Raw genomic sequence first — 23,982 nt, forward strand, 5'->3', positions numbered from 1 at the left:
ACATTGTCTTTTTTAAAATTGGCTGAATTTTGGCGGCTAACTTTGATGAAATGTTATTTCGAGACTGCTGTAGATACCGGTAGTCTACTTCTTAGTCTTGAGTATGGAGTCAATGCTGAGGCTCAATCCGTATTTTTGAATTTGGAATCAAAACGAGCCAGAGAAACTGCCTCATTCCTTTGGGCCTCGACTTTTTGTAGTGATTTGCGTTAAGCATTGTAAACAAAACAATCTATATCTTCAACTTGAATGTCTATCAAACGAAAACATCCTCAGGGACGTGGCGCCTTCTCGCGAGCGGTGACTAAAAAATCGTGCAAAAATGGCAAAGCCTGGCTACGGGGCAATCAAGCTCTTGAACCTGTCATTGCAAGGTCTCAAGAAGAATTAATGAGCTCGCTAGCAGTAAATTACTGCGAGTTGGTGTTTGCACTCGCTTGGTGGGAATATGGTAGAAGGAACAGTGTACTTTCTGTTGGCGCAACCTTTAAATAGTGAGAAAGTGCTTACTACAGCAATGATTGAACTCGTATACACACGTGTCTCTACTCTCAGCGGCGCCTACGAAGTCCCACAGGTTGTTCTTGCCGATTGGGAGCAGTCAATGAGAGCCATCTTAAGATCCATTGACGAGTTGCACTTAAATAGGGTATATAGAACAAGATATGCTTTCGTCCAAATTTTCAAGAATTCTACGGTAGCCTAACGGCACAATTTTGAAAGTGTGGCCAGAAGCTTCCACGAGGTATGACGAGCATGTGAACTCTTGGTAAGTTAAACTTTTAATAACGGGATGTGCTGCTTTTATCGTGTTCGGCGCTAACATAACGTGTTGCAAAGTGAATTTTTTGGTCGTTGTGATCCGTAAACACAGCCTTTGATATTCCTAAATGTAGTGAAATGTCAACTGGCATTCCATCTGTTCCACACAAGAAGCGTCAGCGGGCGCGAAAAGCATGTGTACCATGTCGACAACGTAAGAGGAGGTGTGATGGCGCTAACCCATGCGGTATGTGTGTTTCTTATGCATACAAGTGTCATTACGATGAACAGGGCGACCCTGCCACCCTTCCCGCGCCTTTGATTCCTGAAATTCCTGATAGCACCCGTTCGATAAGCCCTCCAAGAACCAGAATGGTCGCAAAGCCGCCAAGTATCCGCACTAAAATCCTGCTAAATTCTACTCAGTGCGCTGCAGACCAGGGAGTTTTCGACGCCGCGAAATCCAGATATATGGGGCTCAGTTCAGCGGTTGCGTTTGCTCGCAGTCTTGGTATTGAGCTCCAATCAGCAAATCCTCCCCACTTGCATTCTTTTGCGTGGAATTGCGGCCTCAGATCCGAAGAGAAATCCAACACACATTGTGCGTTGCATGATCTTATTACCAAGGAGGAAACCTTTCACTTTACGCAGATTTACTTTTCCGCTATCCATCCTGTGTTCGATGTGGTAGATCCGGAGCACTTTAAAAAAAGTGTCGAAAGTTATTGGAATGATGGCTGTAAGGTTTCAGCGTTTGGTGCAGTTGTTGGAGGTATAATTGCCCTTGGATCTCTGTTCTCGGGGCGACCCGGGCATCCTCGAGAACTGGAAATTGTCCAGTATGCTAAAAACGTTCTAGAGGACCCGACGTTTAGCCGCCTTCCTTCAGCAGAGCAGGTTTCTGCTTGGGTTTTGAGAACACTTTATTTAAGAGCCACAACCCGGCCTCACGCAGCATGGCTGGCCAGTTGTGTGACAATCCACCTTGCAGAAGCCTCTGCTTTGCACCATGAGGTTGAGAACGTTGAGTTAACTGCAAACGACAAGGCTCTGCCGCCAAGGACGAAAAAGATAACTGAACGGGCAAGGCGCCTTTTTTGGTGTGCTTGGTCCATTAATTCTATTCTGTCATATGATTATGGACGTTCGAGCGCGTCTTTAGGTGGCATCAGCTGTAAGCTTCCTACTAAGTCAGATGGTAATTACACAGCTCAATTAGTCGACCTAGCACTTATTATTCCACCGGCAAATACGGAGGCAAGTAAAGAAACTCGAGTAGCAGATTTACTACAAGCTTTAACGCTTGTGTATGAGACGCCAGACGAACACAATTTCCTATCTTTAGTGAAAGCTGACTTGTGCAACTCTTTTTACCGACGCCTCCGTCTCTTTAATTATACTTTGGACAGCGAAGTCGTCTTTCAACTTACTACGGTCTGCAACCACGCACTTTCTGCGGCATATGACCTTGTGGAGCGGAAATTACCATGGTGGAATGTCCTGAGTGCCCCGTTTCAATACATATGCGTTCTTCTTGCAATCAACACCTCTGAAAGCCTTGCAAATGTCGCCAAAGCCAAGAATATTTTCGACCGCATTGTATCGAACTTGAACACGCATATGGCTATTGAGGCACAGAATACAATCAAGCTACTTCTTCAAGATTCAATTAAAAAAAAGAGGCAAGAGCTTACGGATCTGGAAGCCGCTGATCAGGCAGGAACTGCCTCGGAAGCTCCTTTCACAGCTGAGATTGATTGGGACGTGCTACTCGATCCATCTCATGCATTACATCTCATGCAACAAGACTTCTCTTCTTTTTGAATATTGCCGAAAAAAGTCGAATCGCGGCTAAGGCTTTTAAGTTCGGACTAAGCTGTTTGTTCACCTGCAGGGACAGCTTGAAACTCCAAAGATGTTATAGATACACTTCAAAACTCCTGGATGACATGGCTCAAGTGAGGTCGTACACAATTCGAGTCATGGTTTTGTAAAATTTAAAATGCGCATTGGCTTATTTCATTCTTGGCAGGTTCGATGGAGCAAGCAGAGAGATGACGCGCAGCAAAATTTGATCAATAATCTCAATGTTCTGCTAGCGCGACACCAATACGGCCTTGAGCGTGCTACGCGACCGTTTTGGTTGAGAGTACTCCAAACACGAAATCTCCGTTGATTCAGTGACCACAATCCGCTGGAGCATAACTTCTGACTTCATTGGCAGTTGTAGCTCTAGCCTTGAGCAACTCAGGGCCCATGGGCCCTTTCTTTTTTGATACCAATTAAGTTCAAATTTTGGCACGAGTACTTCAAAGAGCCATGTTAGTCTCCTAACAAAAGTTCAACATTGAGGCAGCAATGTTGTTATATTGAAACTATGATCATGTATGTTGGAAAACCTTATATGCCCAAGGCGAGGTCCATTCCTTCACTTTAAGGTTCGAACAGGGTCCCTTTTGGGACCAATCAGTGCAAAGGCTTTGGCTCTTCCTGCAAATGGCATATCTTTTTCAACAGATAAGCGGCCATTTCTTACACTTCTAAACTATATCACAGAAGAAAAGTGCTTCCGCGGTCTACTTTGGATGGTTTAAATGTGCCTATAAAATCGAAATTTCAAATATCGCCACCTAACAGAAAACAATGTGAGGCGCGTGAGCGATGCGTAAGTCACACTTTACAATGCTCTTCCATTACGAGGACATATTTGCCGGATCCTTCTTCAGACTTTCTGTAAGCTTCAGCGGCCTGCCCTAGGCTGAATTTTGTCCAAACTTTTTCATCTTCCGGTGTTATATCGCCCTTTTCTAAGGCCTGTGACATTGCCGCCAGTTCTTTAGCCAGCTTCGGAGCACTGTGCGACAAAGTATTACAACCAACGAGAGATTTTTCGTTTCTGTAGAAGTCCTTCAAGTGAATGGCCAGCTCTGCCCCATAACGCGCTGAAATAACCGCCATCCTCCCCCCATGCGCAAGCTTCTCAGCTGCAGCTTTCATTAAAGCCGGCATTCCAACTGTATCAATTACTACGTCAACGCCACGACCCTGCGTGAGAGACGTCAATGCACTAAACTCTTCATCCTCTGCAATGCACACATCGGTTGGACTTTGGCGCGCCGCTCTCAGCACTCGACATCCCATACTTTGAGCCAGTTGGACTACATATGAACCGACAGAACCGGAGGCACCAATAACCGAAACGCAATCAGATGGCTCCACAGCTGCCCGTTGCAGTGCTAGAGACGCAGTAGTCAAAGGCACACCAAGACAGGCAGCCTGAGCGAAAGTCACGTTTTTGGGCTTCAGTGCGACTGCGTCTTCAGAAACAACACAGTACTCGGCGTGGAATCCGTTGGTAGTGAAGGCGTGAGTGTAGCCACTAGTTCCAAAAACTTCTTCGCCGCTTCGTGGCCCAGCTACAACAGTGCCAGCAAAATCGCGGCCAGGAATACGAGGAAAAACGGTGTATGGGAAGCCGCCGCGGGCGTTCATCAAGTCACTAGGATGGATCGCAGAGGCCTTAATCTTAACAAGAAGTTCCCCCGGACCAGGAGTTGGTACTTCTACGGTCACAAGCGATAGGACCGGGACTTACCTTCATGGGTACGCGAGAGCTGCAGAGCTTCCATTGCCATATATTCGTCGAAGTCGCGAACTATCACAAAACCGAGCACGATCTCACCTCAGGTCGCATTGCCGTCGCTACTAAGCTTTCCACCTTAAAGACCTGGTGCTGGCCTAGCTTTCGAGGCCACTAGTAGTTGGCCGGGGTGTACTGTGCGGCTGTTGCGGCTGCTGCGGCTACTGCGGTTGTTGCGGCTATTGCGGTTATTGCGGTTATTGCGGAACATGCGGCTACTGCGGGATCTGCGGGAGTATTGTTTATTGCCCGTAGTGCAGTGTGTGCGGATTATGAATTTGGCTTGGCCCTTACTAAGCTGAGGCCCAGCCGCGCTCTACGGTAGGCTCCGCATTCATGTTGTGCATCGCTGTGGCGACGCTCAGCTGATACCACCTGAACCCTCACTTAAATTAATAAACGAAGCTTTCCGCACGCGTACTTTTCTAGCGCGTCACAATTTCCCGATAAAATTATCAAATCTTTATTGGTGCTATACGTTTAAAAAAAAGACAATCTTGAGAAAAGGATTGAAACCCTCAAAGTACAAATAGTGGTTCAAGAACCTTATAACACATAATAGGGGTGGAGCACAGGCGGCGAGTGTTTTCTCCTTGTTATACCACCCGAAACCACCAATTGTAATGTCGTTTACGGACAAGGAAGAGAATCAAAAGAAGGACGATGGCCTGACCAGAGAATCCACACATGACCAAGGTCAAGAATTGTCGCAGCCGCATCACAATGGCATCCAAAAGCCGGAGTCTCTTTTGGGCGAGGCTGCTTTCGTGGGGGTTATATGCGGCGCTCAGCTGATGACACAGGCAGGACTGGGCCAGTCGATAGCGCCTCTGCATATAATTGGTGACAGTTTTGGCACTCGTAATCCCGGGCAGCTCAGCTGGTTTGCTGCTGCATATTCCTTGACAGTAGGTACGTTCATATTGATCGCGGGGAGACTTGGAGACGTTTATGGACACAAGAAGTTTTTCATCATAGGCTTTTTCTGGTACGCGCTGTGGTCATTGCTGGCTGGCTTCAGCGTTTACTCCAATCAAATTTTCTTCGACTGCTGCCGCGCCTTCCAAGGCATTGGGCCAGCACTTTTGCTTCCCAACGCCATCGCCATCCTTGGTCGTACATATGTGCCTGGAAGGAGAAAGGCTATGATCCTTAGCTTGTTTGGTGCGACCGCGCCCGCAGGCTTTGTCCTCGGCGCTGTGTTCTCATCCATTTTCGGTCAGCTAACTTGGTGGCCTTGGGCGTATTGGGCAATGGGTATTGTGTGTTTCTTTTTGGCAGTTGCTGGTATTCTAGTCATCCCGCGCATGCCTTTGCCAGAGCTCGATACTTCCGTAAGCACCTACCAACGTCTTGATATCCCCGGTTCTGTTACGGGTGTTATCGGGCTTGTGCTGCTCAATTTCGCATGGAACCAAGGCCCTGTCGTGGGATGGCAAACACCATACACATACTCACTCTTAATTGTCAGCGCCGTTTTCTTATGTGTGTTTGCCTTTATTGAATCGCGTGCCCCTCACCCCCTCCTTCCCCTCTCTGCGCTGAGCAGCGACGCCGCATTTGTGCTCGGGTGCGTGGGCGCGGGCTGGTCGAGCTTCGGGATCTGGATATACTATTTCTGGCTTTTCTTAGAAGAGCTGAGAGGACACAGCCCCCTCTTGACGAGTGCGCAGTTTGCGCCGGTGGCTATTAGCGGCTTGTGTGCAGCTCTGACGACCGGTTTTGTGATAACCCGAGTGCGGGCCAGTCTCGTTATGCTTTTTGCAATGACGGCTTTCACGGTTGGGGGGATATTGATCGCTACTGCGCCTGTGAAACAGGTCTATTGGGCACAAGCTTTTGTTTCGATCATTGTGATGCCTTGGGGAATGGATATGTCCTTTCCAGCGGCGACAATAATGTTGAGCGACTCGATGCCTCATGAACACCAAGGCCTCGCAGCTTCACTAGTCAACGTGGTGGTGAATTACTCGATTTCTATTGGATTGGGTCTCGCAGGTACTGTTGAAGGCCGGGTCAACAACGGAGGTGCCAACTTACTAAAGGGATATCGTGGTGCTTGGTATATGGGTATCGGCCTAAGTGGTTTCGGCATTCTTATTGCCTTCATGTACGAATACCATACTTTCAAAAAGTCGAAGAAAATGCCTTCTGAGAAGCCTTTCGCTTAATGTTCTGACAGATGGCAAGCTTTAGGCAGAGAATCTCGCCAGTCCGTGAGATTCCGACAGGCAATTCACGAAGTGTGTCGCGCTGTTTGGTCAATGTCATGGTAGTGCTCGGACAGCCGATCCGGTGAGACCTTGTATTTTGTTTTGAACATAGCATTGCATTCAACTGAGCATGTTCTATCTCTGAACACACTTTCATAATTATAATAATGATAGAATTTCATGTTTCAAATGGCGTTGGAAACAGCGACTGACAACCTCGTTTCAGCTTTTTAGGCCAAGAGCCCAAAGGCTACGTCTTGCGACGCATTATGATTTTATAGTATATGGGAAGCAAAATAATCAGCACAAAGGTAGAAGCCATTTCATAACATCGGAAATGGGCCTTATAGTAACTGATGATGTCCCAGGCATCTCAATGCTCTCGAGCTCTGCACCATTCCCAGACCTCTTCAGTTATTTCCCCTGTCTAATTCCATGAGTTTATTTTACGTAGTCAAAAAATTTTGTGCAATAAGCAAGTCATCGCCCTCATCTCGAGCAGAGAAGCAAGCAAAAAGACGAAAAAACAGAGTATTTACACCACGATACTAGGTCTTATGCATCAACTGATGCGTACTCTTTGAAGACACAGATGTTTGAACTGCCCTTAGTGCGAAACACCAAACGAGTACGAACAGTCAGAAAGCTTCGATACCAGTACATTAACACACTATACCAAGAGTACCGCAAAGTTCAAAGCTTTGCCAACGCAAACTCTACCCTTCCGACGCCTGAAAACTCTGCGGCAGAAGAGGCAAGCGATGGTGACCATAATTCAGCAGATGCTACCTCGCGGCGCAGAAGACGGAAAAGGCGACTGCTCAGCGTGCTAGGGCATGCGGAGACCGACACAGAGCTCTCGGATATGGAAGCCGAAGAAGGTAGCCACGAGGCTGATCAAGCGGACAGTGAAAAAGAGTTCTTTACTAGGCACGAGAAACCACAAGAAACGTTCGAAGTTTGGAACACTGATAGGCAAAAAGCGGTCCCCATGAACACAGCAACGCTCTCGTACGACACCTGCAAACAAATTGAAAAGCACGCGCAAAAGCGTGTGTCGGCAGGGATGGCACATATATCTAAGAATGCAAACTTCCACTTCCAGGCTATGAAAGATGGTTACGAGACTGTCGCAGAGACGCCAGAATCCCATCACCTTGTCCACATCGCACAACTTAATGAACTATTACACACCAACATCATGAAGGGTAAATGGGACACAGCATATCGCTGTTTTTCTCTCTTGATCAGATTGCCAGGTATTGACATAAGAAGCGTCTGGGGACCAGGCGCAAGGATCTTGCGTGAATTGGCATCCAATGATAAAGGCCTTGGTACCAGCGAAGAATTTTTAGGCTGGCTCAGCGGCATATTTTCCTCAAGAAGCAATTTCAATCAAACGATGAACTTTTTAATGGATCCAGTATTCAGATGCGGCTCCAAAACACATGCCGCCAAGTTCGTCGTGGCATGGCTTTGGGAACTTTTATTTGCGTCCTGTCCCGATGGAACTGAACACCCTTCAGCAGAAGACGCTTCGAATCGCAAGCTATCTCACCTTTTGGAAAGGCTTTCAGAAATGGTGTTGATACCGCCTTATATGGAAGACCCTGAGGTTTGGTTTATTTTCGCGGTCTGCCACTTAGTAAGTGCAGATCAACTATCGCAGCGTTTCATCAGCACAAAACTGAGAACTTCAGAACTTGAAAGAGACATCTCTCGAAATCAAGTCACTCAGCACATCACGAACGCGCATATGTGCATTAGAACATGTGAGGCGAAAAAAGAAGAATTTAGCTTCCCGCGGCGTATTATCGAGGAGCAACTGGCATGTTTTGAGAAGAGGCTTTATCAAAATAGTGGGGAGTCGACCGCCAGCGATCTAGGAAGCGGCTTTGAACTGGACAATAGTCCGGAAAATCTTGACACCCAGAATGTCCTCGGCCCTGGGATGTCACCAATGATAGACGAGGAAGAAAACTTCTTTGGGTCTGCAGAACAGGTCCATTTCGGGTTTGATTCCGACAGCAGCACTTAATTAAAAACATTAGCATCTTTGTATAATTAGAACTTAGTGTAACATACCGGTAAAATTCATTCAACTTCTATTTAACACATACTATAATTCCGAAAGATACTTTTTGAATTCATTCAGTCCTTGCCTTTTTCGTTAATTCGTCCACCTTATTCTCAAGCTCGGAAATCCTCCTTTTTAGTCTTTCAATGTCTTGATATTGAGTAGCAGGTGGGTCATTTATGACCACTCTTTGTGACTCTTGGTCTTGTTCTTTCGGAACATCAAAACCAGGGCGCTTTTTAATAATCAGCTTAGCGTTGATCTCGACCCCATTGATGTCTCTCACTTTAAAGTCAACTGCGCCATCATTATCAGAAAGAGTGACTGGAAATGTGTACCAGGTTGGAAAGTTTGGATTGCTCGATGACACAGCCCCCAAACTTCCAGTATGGGTAGATGCCAGGCTCGTCGAGTTAGACTCATTTGCCGCTGATAACGGCTGTTGTGCAACACTTGCATCTTCTGAAATTGGTTGCTGTGCAGCGTTTTGATTGGGCAGCGCGACGTTGCCTTTGCTATCGAAGACTGAAACACGGCATATAGGACACGTCTGGGATCTTTCCATCCAGCTTTTCAAGCAGCCAAGATGAAGGCAGTGGTTGCAAGGCAACTTCTTAGGTTTGTGCTTAGCGCTCGTTGCCTCGCTTGGAGGCAACATATCTTCCATACAAACAATGCACATCTTATCTTCGGAGGCATTTAGCTGTGCTTCAGTAACATCTGGTAGCTTTTCGTCAATCTGGCGGTTGCTTTTCCAAGTGCGCCAAACAGACTTGCCCGTGTGAAAGAGGGCAATTCCGTCCCATATAATGTCTTTGGCAATCATAAGAGGCATGCTGAAAGGTGCCAGTGACGCGACGCGGAGTCCCAATTTAAGCACTTGGCACACAAGCTGAACTAGCTTCTCATACATGAACTTGCCGTCGAGACCAACAAAATCATCTCCATCACGCTCAAATGCTCGTTTGCACTGAATCAGCTCAATCAAGTTTATCACGCTCTTCATAGCCACCTCAGCCACATCAACCAGTAACATTGAGAAATCGACGCAGAACAAAATGTACACAGGCGCGCTTGGGGACGGATCATGCTTGTTTGTTAGCGAGTTGCGCAGGCAAAATCTGACCATCTGGTAGTCCACAACGGCGAATATAATGACATTGAGGAAAAACCGGGAACACAATAGGCGAGCGATATTGGTGCGCTCGTCGGTGTGCTGAAACACGTACTCTAGGCGGTCTTTGAGCACCCAGTGAAACACCCGGATAAATGTGAGCAGAGCGAAAAGTATCATAACAGTCAGGAACTGGTACTCTGGAAAGGCTGAAGACATGAAGAAACAGTTTACTATCGTAAAGGACAGTCTTTCGAAGATGTGCTCGTATTCCAGCAGTCGCAGCTCCCCGAACAGCAACCGCGTCAGGCCCTTCCACAGCAAGATACTATTGACAATGGCGAAGTTGCACAAGACAACCAGGTTGAGGCCCTCGCAGAGCTTCAAGCACGCATCCAGGAATGATAAGCTCGGTTGTAAGCAGTCGAGTACAGACCAGGCCGCGGCTGTGTAGGTGAACACGGTGTACCCTACAAATTGACGCCTCTGAACCCGCAGCGCCATCTTTAACTAATCTTAGGATTCAAAGCAAGTCTAGTGCACGCTTTTGGGCGCTAAATGGAGTTTTCGCACGCTAGCTTTTGACTGGTGTTCTGACGTGAGCCTTCGGTCAAGGGAGAAAGCTTATAATTAAATATTACTAGTTTAATCATGTGAAGGCATAATCACGTCCCAGTAAGATCAAAACAGCATACACCTCCAAAACGGAAGTTCTGACCGCAGTGGCCAGTCGAAATGAGCGGGCTTGCATTGAAACTGGGCACTCTGCTTATCCGGCAAGTGACCAGGCCGGTGGCAAACGTACTTAAAGCGCAAGCAAAACAACACGATACATTCAAGAAGGTCTGCGTGGGGTTAGCGCAGAAGATGCACCGGGTGGACGCAAGGCTCAGGACCAGAATGACACCTGGGAACCGGGAGATTAAGATTCGCCCCCTCAATGACGCCCGCGCAGTGGAGAACGGCGCGACGTGGCTGAGTGAGGCGTTCGTGTTTGGAGTCACCGGGAGTGTCGTTGTGTGGGAGACGCTGCGCCAAAGGACCAAGGAGCTGAACCGTCGAGAACAAGTCGCGAACGACATTAGCTTCCTGCAGAGCGAGATCGAAAGCCTGCGAGAGAAACTTGACGCGAAAGAGCGCGCGGCGGGCAAGTGACGGGCTGCACGCGTGCACCCAGCGCAAGAAAGCGCTCGATAAATGGCTGGATGCCGTCACTTTCAGCCTGTAAATAGAAAGTAGGTATCCAAAAATTATACATTCCATAGTACAGAGGGCGCACCAGGGGCGCACCAGGGGCGCGCGCGGGGGAATAAAATACGGGGGGCTATATGGTACACGAGAGGCGCGGGCGCGTCAGTTCTTGGTGCCCTTGCGCTCGACCTTCAGCAGCAGCGCCTTGTTGATGTGGGGCAGCACACCGCCTGACGCGATGGTGGCCCGGACCAGCGTGTCGAGCTCGTCGTCACCGCGGATGGCCAGCTGCAGGTGGCGCGGCGTGATACGCTTGACCTTCAGGTCCTTGGCCGCGTTTCCGGCCAGCTCGAGCACCTCGGCGGTGAGGTACTCCAGCACCGCGGTCAGATATATCGCGGACTTGGACCCTACACGCGTCCTGCCGGCGGCGTTGCGCTTGAGGTACCGCTTGATTCTTCCCACCGGGAACTGCAGCCCGGCACGCGCGGAGTGCGTGGTGGCGCGCATGTTGGAGCCGGTCTTGGCACCAGACTTGCCCTTGCCGCCGTGAACTTTGCCTGACATTGCTAGAGGGGGGTACGAGATGAGTGGGGGGTGCGGGGCGCGTGAACTTGTGGTTGCGGGGCGCGGGGCTTGGTACTCGCGGGGGTGGTGGAGCTGGGGGGAAGTTTGGTGTTGTTGTTGTCGATGGCAGCGGTGGCCGCTGTTTATTAGTGATAATTCAGGCGTTGGTCACGTGTGAGGGCGGGTAACCCTTCCATGCCATCACGTGGTCCGGTAACATCCCGTGTCTCGCGATGTACGTATGTGACGATCAATATCTGTCGTATAGTGTGATTCACTCTTGTGTCACTCCCGACGTCCGTGTTCACGTGATCGAGGCGCCGTTCTGCTCAGGGTCCGCGTCATAGTCACGTGTATCAGCCCACTGATTTTCCGTTCCGCCAGCGCCCTGCGCCCTGCGCCATGCTTCCGTTCCGCGGCACTCTCTGAGCAGTGCCTTTCATGCCGGTAGCAAGTCACTGCGCCGACTCACAGCCGCCGGCACAGGCGCGGTGCGGCCCTTCGGCGCATGCTACCTCGGGCATGGGATATAAGAAACGCATGGACTGCGAGGGAAGCGCGGCTTCGAGGTGGATGCAAGCAGCATAAGCAGCGTAAGTAAGTCCGGCGCGAGTACAAGTTCAGTGAGTACAGCACGAGTACAGCAGTAGTTCACGTGACATATCCACAAAGGCACGTGACGCACCAGCACGCCCGCTCTTCTTCTCCGGTACTTCTTTCCGAGACTTCTTCCTCTCCTCCTCCGGCACACATCGCTAGTCCTGGATGCTCTGGCTAGTGCCCCTCTTTTTACTTGCGCTACGCGCGGTGCAGGCGTGGTCGCCCACGGACTCGTACGCTCCTGGCAACGTCTCCTGCGCGGACGACATCTCGCTCGTGCGAGAGGCGTCCGGGCTCTCGCCCAACGAGACCGCCTGGCTCGAGAAGCGTGACGCGTACACAAAACAGGCGCTGCGCGAGTTCCTCGACGGCGCGACCGCCAACTTCTCCAACTCGTCGCTCGTCGACAGCCTGTGGAGCGCGGACAAGATTCCGCGCGTTGCGATGGCGTTCTCGGGCGGCGGGTACCGCGCCATGCTCAGCGGCGCGGGCATGATTTCCGCGTTCGACAACAGAACCAACGGGTCCACGGAACACGGGCTAGGCGGGCTGCTCCAGGGCGCCACGTACTTGGCCGGGCTCTCGGGCGGCAACTGGCTTGTTGGGTCTCTGGCATGGAACAACTGGACGTCTGTGCAGCACGTGATCGACACGCGCGGCAAGGACGACGAGCTGTGGGACATCAGCAACTCCATCGTCAACCCGGGCGGGATCAACATCCTGAGCAGCGCCTCGCGCTGGGACCAGATTTCCGATGCCGTGGAGGCCAAGCAGGACGCGGGCTTCAACACCTCGCTGGCTGACGTTTGGGGCCGCGCCCTCGCGTACAACTTCTTCCCCACGCTCTCCAAGGGCGGGGACGGCTACACGTGGTCCACGCTGCGCGACGCAGACGTCTTCAAGAACGGTGAGATGCCCTTCCCCATCAGTGTGGCTGACGGGCGGTATCCGGGCACGCAGATCGTCGACCTGAACTCCACGCTATTCGAGTTCAATCCGTTCGAGATGGGCTCCTGGGACCCTTCGCTGAACGCGTTCACGGACGTCAAGTACCTGGGTACCAACGCCAGGAACGGCACCCCTGTGACCAAGGGCCAGTGTGTCGCGGGCTTTGACAACACCGGCTTTGTCATTGGCACTTCCTCGACCCTGTTCAACCAGTTCCTGCTGCAGCTGAACACCACCAGTGTGAGCTCCTTCTTGAAGGGCATTATCGGCGATTTCCTGAAAGACCTTTCCGAGGACTACGATGACATTGCTATCTACAACCCCAACCCTTTCAGGGAAACCGAGTTTGTCGAAAGCAACTACACCAAGGGCATTGTCAACTCAGAAAACTTGTTCTTGGTTGACGGTGGTGAGGATGGTGAAAACATCCCCTTCGTTCCTCTCATCCAGAAGGAGAGAGACGTGGACGTTATTTTCGCGCTCGACAACAGTGCCGACACAGACGAGTACTGGCCCGCTGGCTTGTCGCTGATTTCTACCTACGAGCGTCAATTCGGCGCACAGGGCAAGGACATTGCGTTCCCCTACGTCCCCGACTTTGACACCTTCATCAACGAGGGTCTCAACCAGAAGCCTGTTTTCTTTGGGTGTGACGCCTCTAACACCACTGGTCTCTCCTACACCCCACCCCTCATTGTCTACATGCCAAACAACAGGCAGTCCTACAATTCAAACACGAGTACCTTCAAGATGTCCTACAGTTCCAGCCAACGTATGAAGATGTTCCAGAACGGCTTTGAGGCTGTCACTAGGAACAACCTTACTGACGACTCTTCTTTCAGGGGCTGTGTTGCTTGCGCAGTCCTAAGGCGGAAGCAGGAGTCTCAAAACATGACGCTCCCCCAGGAGTGCGCAAAGTGTTTCCAGGACTACTGCTGGAATGGGAAAATCTCCAACAAGACCGCTAAAGTTAGCACTATAGAGAACTACAGTGGATCGATTTCCTTCATTACCGACTCGGCATCTGCCGATGCAGCTTCTTCTACAGCGGCAGCCTCATCCTCAGGGACCTCTACTAGTAAGAAAAACGCTGCTGCTTCCTTGCCCTCTTCTAACTCTCTTAAATGGTACGTTGCCTTCGCAAGCTTGCTGGGCATGGCCATTGGTCTCATGTAAGTAAGCAAAAGCAGCAGTCCCATATGATAAATACATAGTAATGCCAGCCTTGGCTGCGAAGCATAAAAGTTCTTTAGTTATGTTTATCGAAAGTAGCTCTAACTTCCAAAATCATTATTTGCAACAAAGTTAAGTAGCGGCCCTCAACTCATTCCCAGTAGCAAAACCAGCATAAAGTGGAGTACCAAAAAAAACCCTCGAAACTGCAAGCAGTTGACTAATAATTTTTGGAGGTGGCGGGCTCTATAAGCCACTGACTCTTTTTGGCTAGACTGACAGGGAGGCAAAGTTTCAGAGGAAGTTACAACAGCTTTGAAGCGCTCTTTTGAGGTCATATGTTTAACTATATTCCTGAGATAAGTTAATTTCTGAAGCTCTTCCAACAGTTGGTTTCGTGGTCTAGTCGGTTATGGCATCTGCTTAACACGCAGAACGTCCCCAGTTCGATCCTGGGCGAAATCAATTTTTTGCAGGTTTCAAACCCGATGATTGCACCAATGGTGGGGAAGAGCTTAAGCTCGAGCTATGGTTGCATGACTTCATTAATTTATTACAAATGCCGCTGCGTATACACCTTCAGTCGCGGATCCTCGCGTAACCTTTGGCGACAACTGTATTTACACCTACTCTTCTGTTCTCCAAGGCGTTAAGGAGATCCCTCATAACTATGCCAGGTTCTTCTCTTGCTTCTCTGTAACGAATGCCCATCTCACCTCTAGCTGCCACATCGGACGAAACCTTGCCTAGCACCTTGACTGAATTATTGTTGGCCTTGGCGCCTGCGTTCAACCAACTGTACTTTTTCTTTCCGCCCGCGATCATCATATTCGCAGTGGCATTCGAAGCTCTATGAAGCGTTTCTTCAGTCTCCATTTTAGCTTCGGCGGTTTCCTTTTCGAGTCCCATTGCTATTCTTCTTTTCACTCTTCTCTCTTCTTGTTCCTTCTGATGTATAGCGAGATCTCTAAGAGCACGAGACACTTCGCTTCTCCTTCCAGAGTTCAGCTTAATAGAGCGCCTTCTATGCCGAGAGATAACCAAAGAATTCGTAATTATATCGGTCATGAACACTTCGCATGCTGTCGACATTAAGCTTAGAACGTCGTGGGCTTTGCTGAAATCCTGGTTGAAGTTTTGCTCACTCCCAACTTTCTTCATAAAACTGGCGACATGGGTAGGGTGCAGGAGCGGCGGCTGGGGTGGTATTTGATTGTTCACAGCTTGCGATCCAGCTTGGGCGCTCGATTTAGTGATGTTCATTGATGAGTTCAGTAGCGCTTCTTCTTCTCGAATGTCAACGCCTGCTGAAAAAAGAGCATCACTCAACTTGTCGGGATCTGTCTGCATTTTCGAGGAAGCTGCCTGCTGATTTTGGGATTGTGCTTGTTGCGTATTGGGATGATGCGCTGATGCAGACGACTGAGTCATAACGCTTTTCTTGGGTCCCGTACTGTTGACCTTAGTATTCTGTGTTTGAGAGCCACTTGGCCTACCTCTTTTCTTGTCATCAACATCCTTGACACTCTGGCTATTGCTGTTGGTAGTTTGGGCGAGATTAGTTGTCGGCGACGCGCTTTCTGGTAAACTTGCTCCGCCGACGGGGTCCTCAACAATATTGTCAAACGGAGTTGGCATATTTGTAGAAAAATCCGTGTTTTCAGGACTCGCGCTTTCGTTTGTGTTGCCACCTCCAATCTCAAAGGCCGGTTCCTCCTCGTCAAATATTTGCTCCTGCTCCTCTTTTTTAGGCCTCTTTGCTCGCAGGTTTTCTTGGGCGTTAGGATCCTGTCTTTTAGGTGACCTTGCCATTTTCGAGAAGTTTCCAGTCTCTCTTTTGAATGGCCCTATCGTCAACCTTCTCCACTTCTACTGGGCGTGTTGTGACGAAAACCTTGTAATTTGAATTTCAATATATTTGTTGTAATTCCTGACGAATATATCGAGCGTCGAGTTTACAGAGCATGAAAAATTTTAGAAGCTCATCGCCCTCATCTTACCGCGGCGTCCGAGCAAGAAGCAGATTAAGCGCCCTCTTAAAGATGTCTTCGTCGCGGATCACAAGTTTTCAAGGCTCAAGGAACTTTAGGCTGCTTATAGTACTAGCGACTTTGTCGGGCAAGCCCATCAAAATAGAGAAAATCCGGTCCGATGACCTAAACCCTGGTCTGCGAGACCACGAGGTATCATTCTTGAGGTTGATGGAAGCAGTTACGAACGGCAGCTCAATTGAGATCTCATATACAGGTACGACAATTATTTACAAGCCTGGAATAATAACAGGTGGTTCCTACACTCACAACTGTCCACCAAGCAAGCCAGTCGGATACTATGTCGAGCCCATGCTTTACCTGGCCCCGTTCTCCAAAAATAAGTTTTCCATTATATTCCGGGGCGTCACTGCCTCTCACAACGACGCTGGTGTTGAAGCTATAAAGTGGGGGCTACTGCCTGTCATGGAAAAATTCGGAGTTCGAGAGTGTGCCCTTCATACCTTGAAGAGAGGCTCCCCTCCGTTAGGAGGTGGGGAAGTCCACTTGGTTGTTGACTCTCTGATCGCTCAACCAGTCACAATGCATGCGCTGGACACTCCACAAATAGCCTCTATTAGAGGCGTTGCATATTCCACCAGAGTAAGCCCTTCAATGGTTAACAGAATGATTGAAGGCGCTAGAAATGTCCTTAGAGGACTGAGCTGCGAAGTAGACATTACTGCTGATGTTTGGAGAGGCGAAAATTCCGGTAAAAGCCCCGGTTGGGGCATAACGTTGGTTGCTGAAAGCAAAAAGGGTTGGAGATATTTTGCAGAAAACATTGGTGGCGCCGGAGACGTCCCGGAGGACATCGGTACGCAAGTGGCCTACGAACTTCTAGAGGAAATTTCAGAAAGCGCCGTTGTAGGCCGGACCCAGTTACCACTAGCCATAGTTTACATGGTAATCGGTAAAGAGGACATTGGCAGGCTGAGAATCACAAAATCCCAAGTTGACGAAAGGTTTATATGGCTTCTGAGGCACATTAAGAAAATGTTTGGGACTGAAGTGTTTTTGAAGCCTGTTGACGAGCCGGAAAGTGATGACATCATTGTGACCATCAAGGGCATTGGCTTTACCAACACCAACAAAAAAACAGCATAATTTTCACAAACCTGTAAAATATTACCATCGCGAAACTTGTTAAAATTTATCTAATTTAGGGGAAACAGAGTTAATCAACTATACTTGGTGGCGCGTGCCTTCTTCAGGTGCTATGAGAGATAAATTACCTTGTGCTCGGCATAGCCTGAACGTGATCCAACAGTTTCTCCCATTCATTTGTGTTCAGCTCATTGAATGTCATGTTAAGCTTAACCCATCGTTGAAAGACATCGGAGACCAAAAACTGAGTCTCCTGGAAGTAAACATACTCCTCTAAAATACACTTTCTTACAAGCCAGCTCCTATTCATCTGCTCAGCAATACTCTTGCGGTCTCTTTGGATGCTCTGCTTCACCCTATCATATTCAGCGCCCTTCAAATCAGGTTTGTCTTTCATTTGCTCTAAACGGTCTGTATTGACTTCGATACGCCTTTGAAGCTGGGGAACATTGTTACCAGCCATAATTTTATATCTCTCAAATAGACCCTTCAATGATAAAAGAACGTCCGTAAATGTTCGGAATCGGGGTGAAAGTTCTGAAGATGCTTGCATGTTCTCTTCCTTGACCAAGTTGTTACACGTTGTAAGATGTTTAGACACAATGCCAAGGTGATTTTTGATATCAAGAAGCGTGCCGTCGTCGCTCGCGAAAATTTGAGGCGCACTATCAGAGAAGCTATCCAGCATGGATGCAAGCATCGACCTATCTTGAGCAATGAATCTTAATCTTTTCTCGCATCGGTCAACTAAAACTGTGATTTTAGCCCACAGCTCCAAAGCCCCATCTATAGAGGCATCTGCCTGATTCCACCTTTCGGCCATGTCTTTGCGCCACATCTTGATGAAAGAAGCCTCGATTTTTCTGTCTGTAAATTCGTCGGAAGTATCATAGCTGGCTTGTTTCCTCCATCCAAGTAGATCAGTAGGGACTGTTAGGAATGTCAGAACAAGATCATCTTTCTTGAAAACAGGGTGCTTTACAACGATGTTGATAAACCTCGATAGCCCGTTTCGCCTTTTAATTAAGAAAATTGGGTCCGAGCTGTGAGAGCCTATTCTCTTGGGAGGAAGGTCAGGGATCATTCTAAAAGGATACTTTTTGAGTAGAACCTCCTGTAACCAAACGAAGTCCGAGTACCTTCTAATGACGCTCCGGTCACTAGAAGGTTCTGTGTCAGGTAGCTCTACCAGGTGCTTCACGAGATAGTTTGTGTGCTTGAAGAGGAGCCCTTCTCTCTCCGGAATCTCTTCGACTGTAATAATATCAGGTGCCAGCGGATTGTAGGCTTTGCGAATACCGTCAGACCAAACTTCGTAATCCTCTTTCCCGCTCTCTTCGGTTGAGTGAGGATTTTCGCTCTGAAAAGGGACTCCAGCCACCATTTCTCCACGGTTAAGGTCATTCGAAACTCGGTGGTTGGCCTCATCAAGGCTGTCAGACCAAGCACCCTCCATTGAATTTTCTGGGTGAGCAGAGAGTAAAGTAGAGGAACCTACTGGAAGACTGCCAGAGTTGCCCAGGCCACTATCCAATGTCATAGTATTGATGCCTGAGATTAGTGAGCCGCTAGGCAGAACATCCGAACCAGCGAGAGGATCCACGTTTAAGCCCGTCCATTCGTTGGCCGAATGTGAAGTACTCGTGGGTTGTTCAGATCTCCAAGGGTCTTCCAAGTCATCGTAGAGGCTCATGGCACTTCCTTTGATGTGGGGCTCTATTGTAGCACAATAAATAATTCGCCAACCCTTCAAAACGTTTTTTTATCTCATCAAAATACGCTCTAAGCCAGCAGAGATTAATTAAACTTACGAATGAGAACAATATATGCAGATAGATAAACGCGGGGTGACTTTCTGCTTTTCACAGAAAGAAAGCATGCTGATCAGAAAAGTGCCTAATTGATTTATTCTGGCCCTGTTCTAATCTTCATCAGAAGATTCATTCCCCGATGGGTCTTCATTGAAATCGAGGTTTATCCAGCTTGGCCACGCAGCTTCCTTCTTAAGAATCGTCCTAAAGACTTCAAGCAAAAACTGCTCCAGCTTCCCTACACTACGCAGTACAGAGCCTTCGACGTTGTTTTGTTCACCTATCTCACTATCGATTTTAATGCTCCTGATGAGCGATATCCTTTCAAGGGATTTCTTGCCAAGGATTGCGGAACTCCCTAGGTCTATTAGTGACTCACGAGCATCCAAAATAGGATCAGCAACGTCGCAAAGAAAGCTTACGAAAAGCTGCTTCGAAATGTAGGCCACAAGACAAAGCGCGTGTATACCAAGGTCCGTAATCGATAGCTTCACAGGTAGAGTCATAAAAGAGGGGCTCGGGTAATTCAGCGCAAGCTCAGCGCTAACTCCGATCCTCATGTCACCTTTATAGTCAACTTCGACCAAGAACTGTAGATCACTTTCGGCCTGAACCTCAGGCAGCAAATCCCCGTTCTCTCCGTCAGCAGATTGACAGCCAGAGTCGCTTTCTTCTGGAATCTTGTCTTTTGGCAGCTCCTCCTTTTCGATGTGGTTGTAAAATTCGTCTAGAGGGTCTGAGATTTCTCGCAGAGTGATATTGGGGGGGATGCCACCAAGGCAGAAATCCGTCACCTGTAGGCTACTAACGTAACTTGGCAGCGATATCGATTGCAAATGCGAGTTCAAAAAGCTCTTAATAGAGTCATTAACTGCCTCATCCTCACCCAAATCCTGCCAATTGATCTCAAAGGACATCAGGGCTTGGATCTTTACCAAGCTATACGTAAAGTTAGCATGCTTTTGAAAAAAGTAGTTTCATGAAACAAAATAAGCGTAATAAAAGTGAGCCCAACAGGGCCTAGCGCTATCATGATAAAGACGTGCCTAAAAGGCCCAAGTGCAACTGCATTGAGACAGTGCACTATTTACCAAAAAAGGTCGTTCCTTAAAAGTTCTAAGGGGCCAAAAGAACAGACATTTCTGCTTACAAAGACTATAAACGCACCTGTCACAAATGTCTATAGTGTTATTTGCGATATCTCTGAATATCATCGGTTTATTCCCTACTGTAATGAGTCTTTCGTGAACAAGAGAAATCCTGTGACTGGGCTACCAACAGAAGCCGGATTAAGAGTGGGGTTTCAACACTACGACGAAAAATATGTTTGTCAGATTCATTGCCAGCGCGACCCCTCGGACCATTGCATTGTCCAAGCTGACTCGCTAACGCATAGCCTATTCGATGTTCTCCTAACTAAGTGGACAATATGCCCACACCCGTCAAAGGATGGCGTCACCACAGCAGAACTGCTTCTGAAGTTCAAGTTCAAATTTAGTCTTTACAACAACGTAGCATCAATTTTTGGAAAGAGCGTTACACAGCATGTCATGAAATCGTTTGAGAGACGTATTTTTATGCTTATGAAACAAGAAGCCAAGGCACGTTCTTCTAAGAAATCGCAGCGTACCACATAGCGTTTCGCTTACTAGATTTGCTGCAGCTCGTTTTCCTAAATCATACGTTGTTCGAACCATTTATTTAACAATAATGAAACCTGTCCATACATAATACATCCAAAAAGGAGATGCAGACTTCAAGGTTGCGGTTTTGGTGTACTGCCAAATAATTCCCAAATAAAATAATAGCAAAAGAAATATCCCAGCTTCGAGTAGTTCAAGTTAAACTCCGCTTCTTGCCCTTATTGTCCCAAAATTTAAGCGACCACCAGCCGACGAGTGCCGCGGCGAATCCAAATAAAAATGTCTTGTCTCTGCTGTTCAGTTCTTCTTTCGTAGCGTGTAAGCCAAAGTTTTCGCTTGCTCGCTTGTCGGCATCAAGCTCTGCCTCTTCATCAACCACTTCAATGTTGTCAGTTGGTGCATCGACCTGAAATATCACCTTGTCGTGGTCTGTGGTCGAGACCGCAGGTGGGACGTTTGCACTGACTTCTTCAACGCTTAATTCTTTCTCTAACCTAGTAACTGGCTTTTTGTCTGCACTGCTAGAGAGCGGTGTGATGTGAACAATATATTCTTGCTCTGGGGTCTCTAGCGATTTTTCGGTTGCTGCGATGTCCGGCATTCTCACATCATCTACAGGTTTGATATCGTTTCTGGCTCTAATAGATTTAGAAATGTGCAGCTGCCGGGCAGCTTGTTTAGCGGCTCCACCGCTCAACGACCCTGAGGTCTCAAATGCCAGTATACGGTCAACTAGCTCGCCTTTCCTCCCGGAAATCTTCAAACCTCGAGTTCTGCACTCATTCTTCAAGGCTTTCAAGCTCATGACATTAAATGTAGCAAGCTTATCATTACTGAGTAGTGTTGTGTGATCTTTTTTGGGAGTGCTATGCACAAATCTGCATGAAATTCGGCGTGGAACCAAGAACATGCTAAACCTTGGCGAGACCATCGTTAGCGGCCTAAACCCCGTCAGCACACCTTTCCACTGTTGGGAATAGAATTGTTTGTTCATGTTTGATCACGTATGAGTCTCACAGTGCTTGCAAATCACAACAACATGCTGGGCAGCCAAGTAGCGAGAAAGATCGATCCGTCTTGTTTATACTATCCACGAGTCCAACAACCCCACATATATATCACACGTAACGAAAATAGATAATAATTCAAGTCTGCAGCAGCTGTAGGGAGAGAGAAATGAGCTTTTGCATCAGCGGTACAATGAGATTCCAACCGGCGCAGCCATGAAAATCTGCTATTTGAGTTACCTTGCGGTGGCTATTTACAGTTTTGAATATCTAATCTGCTTAAGGCTCCAAACATCAATGCAATTCCGGTCCAAATCATAGGGCTTGCAGTGAACTATATATAAGTTTCAGGAATATGAACAACCAAAAGGGCTCAAGGACCTAACTAGTAAGGGCGAGCAGCTTCTTGACAGGCCTTCAGCTGCTGCAGGTAAAATTCGCAGATTTGCATGTTTCCGCTGTTTTCCTCCAGACAACGCGTCAAGTTACGAGCATCTAGATCACACGATCTTGCCTGCTCTTGTGCAAAACCTTGCTGCGCTGGTGCTGCTGCTGCGAGTTGTTGCTGCTGCTGTTCAGCTGGCGCACTTGAAGAGCCAGAAAACATCCCTGTGATGCCTGCTCCGACCGTGTGGCCTACGGCACTGCCAACAGCAACGCCAGCCGCAGTAGACGCCATTTGTGCGAAAAGGCCTGGCTGACGGGGTTGGGTAGCGGATTGAGGGTGAGAATAGGCGGAAGTCTGCGGGGCATGTTGCTGCGCTGGTGGGTATGCAGCCATGCTGGAGGCCGAACGCGTCTGCGCAGGCGCTGGTCTAGATCTAACTCCTCCTCTGGAACGTGCCATAGTAGCTTACACTTTTCTGTTCAGATGATGATGAGAGGTGGCAAACATGTGCGACTGATTAAATTTGTTTAAGATGCCAATTTATATATGCGTGACATCTGTGCACCACGTAGACCAATATTCGAGGCCCTTCGATCAGATCACGTGACTGGATTATCCGATATCGGAGTTCATGAAGTGCGCGCCAGACGTGAAGTAGGACAGCCATCATAGCGCTAACATTATTGACAGGCTATATTATCTATTTTCGTCAAACATTTTCTCAAGATGAACACTGGGGGGTCTTGTTCTTCCCGTTTCGTGAGCTTGCGCCTCTGCCGCGTGCGATGGATGATAGTAAGAGCCATAAAAGTTCACCACATCTGCGCCCTGCACGGGTGTGGTGTTAAAGGTGTCCGAAGTTGGAGTGCCTTGAGATAACGCGCTTTTGTTATTAGCAGTGTTCTTGATTACCGCAGTGGGAGATATAAACATCGACTCTTTATTGGCCTCGGATATCAGGGGCCCATCTTGCGCGCATCTTTGGAGTAGATCTATTGTTGAGTGGGATCCTAATGAGTAAATACTAGGACGTGTAGTTGCCCTTGTCTTGAGCACCTGCTCTGAGATATCACTGCTATCAGAACCATTTGAATAATTAGAGTCCGCATCTCCAGAGTGGAAGAGGAAGGGATCAGACTGATAACGGCTTCGCAGGGAATGTATGCGGTGTTCTCTGCGCGCACTGCTCCAAGCTTTGGCTGCAAGGATGAGCCAGGCTAATCCGAACGCTGACACGATAGCACCCATGGTTGCACCTACAGCAACGAAAACTGTGCCATTATGATACTTGGTGCGGAAAATGTAATGATTGCCTGTAGAATCGGGTACTTGGGGCGTGAATGTTGGAATGTAGGATGATGTTGTGTTCGATGCCGAGGTTGTTGAATTGCTCGAAGAAAGACTTGCGGAATCAGCCGCTGCCGAAGATGTTATCGCAGGTAAGCTAGAATTTCTTGTAGAAGATGCAGTAGTGCTAGCCGTGAGACTCGGCAGAGCACGCTTTCTAAGGGAGCTGAACGCTCTATTGAACTCTGCTGTGGCTGAAGCTAAGCTGATGATTGCGCACAGCGTAACAAAAACCTGATGTACCTTCATTTTGACCGCGTGTTTCCTTGCAAGTCGGCGGTAGTCAAGAAGCCCTCGGGGTCATATGGCTCCCTTCAAATGTCAAGCCTTATGTATTCTTTGTCTAGGAGTAAACCGCCCGACC

The 23,982-nt window shown here is 48.3% G+C and overlaps 17 protein-coding genes and 1 non-coding gene across 18 annotated transcripts; 9 read left to right on the forward strand and 9 right to left on the reverse strand.

Annotated features, from left to right (window-relative positions):
• Positions 1-448: 448 nt before the first annotated feature.
• Positions 449-706, forward strand: KLTH0C10494g (KLTH0C10494p; the record flags this gene model as incomplete). The annotated part of the gene is made up of 1 exon (XM_002552629.1): positions 449-706. The coding sequence occupies one exon, from the start codon at positions 449-451 to the stop codon at positions 704-706; it is 258 nt and encodes an 85-aa protein (XP_002552675.1).
• Positions 707-900: 194 nt separating this feature from the next.
• RDR1 (Rdr1p) lies at positions 901-2,586 on the forward strand (the record flags this gene model as incomplete). The annotated part of the gene is made up of 1 exon (XM_002552630.1): positions 901-2,586. One exon carries the CDS (start codon positions 901-903, stop codon positions 2,584-2,586), a length of 1,686 nt encoding a protein of 561 aa, XP_002552676.1.
• Positions 2,587-3,432: 846 nt separating this feature from the next.
• Positions 3,433-4,254, reverse strand: KLTH0C10538g (quinone oxidoreductase family protein; the record flags this gene model as incomplete). The annotated part of the gene is made up of 1 exon (XM_002552631.1): positions 3,433-4,254. The coding sequence occupies one exon, from the start codon at positions 4,252-4,254 to the stop codon at positions 3,433-3,435; it is 822 nt and encodes a 273-aa protein (XP_002552677.1).
• A 771-nt stretch (positions 4,255-5,025) lies between these two features.
• On the forward strand, positions 5,026-6,573 carry AMF1 (Amf1p; the record flags this gene model as incomplete). Its single annotated transcript, XM_002552632.1, has 1 exon — positions 5,026-6,573. The coding sequence occupies one exon, from the start codon at positions 5,026-5,028 to the stop codon at positions 6,571-6,573; it is 1,548 nt and encodes a 515-aa protein (XP_002552678.1).
• A 634-nt stretch (positions 6,574-7,207) lies between these two features.
• Positions 7,208-8,653, forward strand: RRN11 (Rrn11p; the record flags this gene model as incomplete). The annotated part of the gene is made up of 1 exon (XM_002552633.1): positions 7,208-8,653. The coding sequence occupies one exon, from the start codon at positions 7,208-7,210 to the stop codon at positions 8,651-8,653; it is 1,446 nt and encodes a 481-aa protein (XP_002552679.1).
• Positions 8,654-8,762: 109 nt separating this feature from the next.
• HRD1 (E3 ubiquitin-protein ligase HRD1) lies at positions 8,763-10,310 on the reverse strand (the record flags this gene model as incomplete). Its single annotated transcript, XM_002552634.1, has 1 exon — positions 8,763-10,310. The coding sequence occupies one exon, from the start codon at positions 10,308-10,310 to the stop codon at positions 8,763-8,765; it is 1,548 nt and encodes a 515-aa protein (XP_002552680.1).
• Positions 10,311-10,541: 231 nt separating this feature from the next.
• On the forward strand, positions 10,542-10,961 carry KLTH0C10626g (OPA3 family protein; the record flags this gene model as incomplete). The annotated part of the gene is made up of 1 exon (XM_002552635.1): positions 10,542-10,961. One exon carries the CDS (start codon positions 10,542-10,544, stop codon positions 10,959-10,961), a length of 420 nt encoding a protein of 139 aa, XP_002552681.1.
• Positions 10,962-11,159: 198 nt separating this feature from the next.
• On the reverse strand, positions 11,160-11,564 carry HTZ1 (histone H2AZ; the record flags this gene model as incomplete). The annotated part of the gene is made up of 1 exon (XM_002552636.1): positions 11,160-11,564. The coding sequence occupies one exon, from the start codon at positions 11,562-11,564 to the stop codon at positions 11,160-11,162; it is 405 nt and encodes a 134-aa protein (XP_002552682.1).
• Positions 11,565-12,329: 765 nt separating this feature from the next.
• On the forward strand, positions 12,330-14,288 carry PLB3 (lysophospholipase; the record flags this gene model as incomplete). Its single annotated transcript, XM_002552637.1, has 1 exon — positions 12,330-14,288. The coding sequence occupies one exon, from the start codon at positions 12,330-12,332 to the stop codon at positions 14,286-14,288; it is 1,959 nt and encodes a 652-aa protein (XP_002552683.1).
• A 388-nt stretch (positions 14,289-14,676) lies between these two features.
• Positions 14,677-14,750, forward strand: KLTH0C10692r. Its single transcript has one exon. It is a non-coding gene; the product is annotated as a tRNA-Val (tRNA).
• Positions 14,751-14,864: 114 nt separating this feature from the next.
• TAF4 (Taf4p) lies at positions 14,865-16,097 on the reverse strand (the record flags this gene model as incomplete). Its single annotated transcript, XM_002552638.1, has 1 exon — positions 14,865-16,097. One exon carries the CDS (start codon positions 16,095-16,097, stop codon positions 14,865-14,867), a length of 1,233 nt encoding a protein of 410 aa, XP_002552684.1.
• Positions 16,098-16,327: 230 nt separating this feature from the next.
• Positions 16,328-17,422, forward strand: RCL1 (rRNA-processing endoribonuclease; the record flags this gene model as incomplete). Its single annotated transcript, XM_002552639.1, has 1 exon — positions 16,328-17,422. The coding sequence occupies one exon, from the start codon at positions 16,328-16,330 to the stop codon at positions 17,420-17,422; it is 1,095 nt and encodes a 364-aa protein (XP_002552685.1).
• Positions 17,423-17,546: 124 nt separating this feature from the next.
• MVP1 (Mvp1p) lies at positions 17,547-19,115 on the reverse strand (the record flags this gene model as incomplete). Its single annotated transcript, XM_002552640.1, has 1 exon — positions 17,547-19,115. The coding sequence occupies one exon, from the start codon at positions 19,113-19,115 to the stop codon at positions 17,547-17,549; it is 1,569 nt and encodes a 522-aa protein (XP_002552686.1).
• A 228-nt stretch (positions 19,116-19,343) lies between these two features.
• Positions 19,344-20,150, reverse strand: MDM12 (ERMES complex subunit MDM12; the record flags this gene model as incomplete). The annotated part of the gene is made up of 1 exon (XM_002552641.1): positions 19,344-20,150. One exon carries the CDS (start codon positions 20,148-20,150, stop codon positions 19,344-19,346), a length of 807 nt encoding a protein of 268 aa, XP_002552687.1.
• Positions 20,151-20,264: 114 nt separating this feature from the next.
• Positions 20,265-20,870, forward strand: COQ10 (ubiquinone-binding protein COQ10; the record flags this gene model as incomplete). Its single annotated transcript, XM_002552642.1, has 1 exon — positions 20,265-20,870. The coding sequence occupies one exon, from the start codon at positions 20,265-20,267 to the stop codon at positions 20,868-20,870; it is 606 nt and encodes a 201-aa protein (XP_002552688.1).
• A 199-nt stretch (positions 20,871-21,069) lies between these two features.
• On the reverse strand, positions 21,070-21,870 carry AIM34 (Aim34p; the record flags this gene model as incomplete). Its single annotated transcript, XM_002552643.1, has 1 exon — positions 21,070-21,870. The coding sequence occupies one exon, from the start codon at positions 21,868-21,870 to the stop codon at positions 21,070-21,072; it is 801 nt and encodes a 266-aa protein (XP_002552689.1).
• Positions 21,871-22,268: 398 nt separating this feature from the next.
• On the reverse strand, positions 22,269-22,730 carry MIX17 (Mix17p; the record flags this gene model as incomplete). Its single annotated transcript, XM_002552644.1, has 1 exon — positions 22,269-22,730. One exon carries the CDS (start codon positions 22,728-22,730, stop codon positions 22,269-22,271), a length of 462 nt encoding a protein of 153 aa, XP_002552690.1.
• A 237-nt stretch (positions 22,731-22,967) lies between these two features.
• Positions 22,968-23,867, reverse strand: CSI2 (Csi2p; the record flags this gene model as incomplete). The annotated part of the gene is made up of 1 exon (XM_002552645.1): positions 22,968-23,867. The coding sequence occupies one exon, from the start codon at positions 23,865-23,867 to the stop codon at positions 22,968-22,970; it is 900 nt and encodes a 299-aa protein (XP_002552691.1).
• Positions 23,868-23,982: the final 115 nt, after the last annotated feature.

Source organism: Lachancea thermotolerans (assembly GCF_000142805.1).
Source record: "Lachancea thermotolerans CBS 6340 chromosome C complete sequence".
NCBI classification, from domain to species: domain Eukaryota; kingdom Fungi; phylum Ascomycota; class Saccharomycetes; order Saccharomycetales; family Saccharomycetaceae; genus Lachancea; species Lachancea thermotolerans.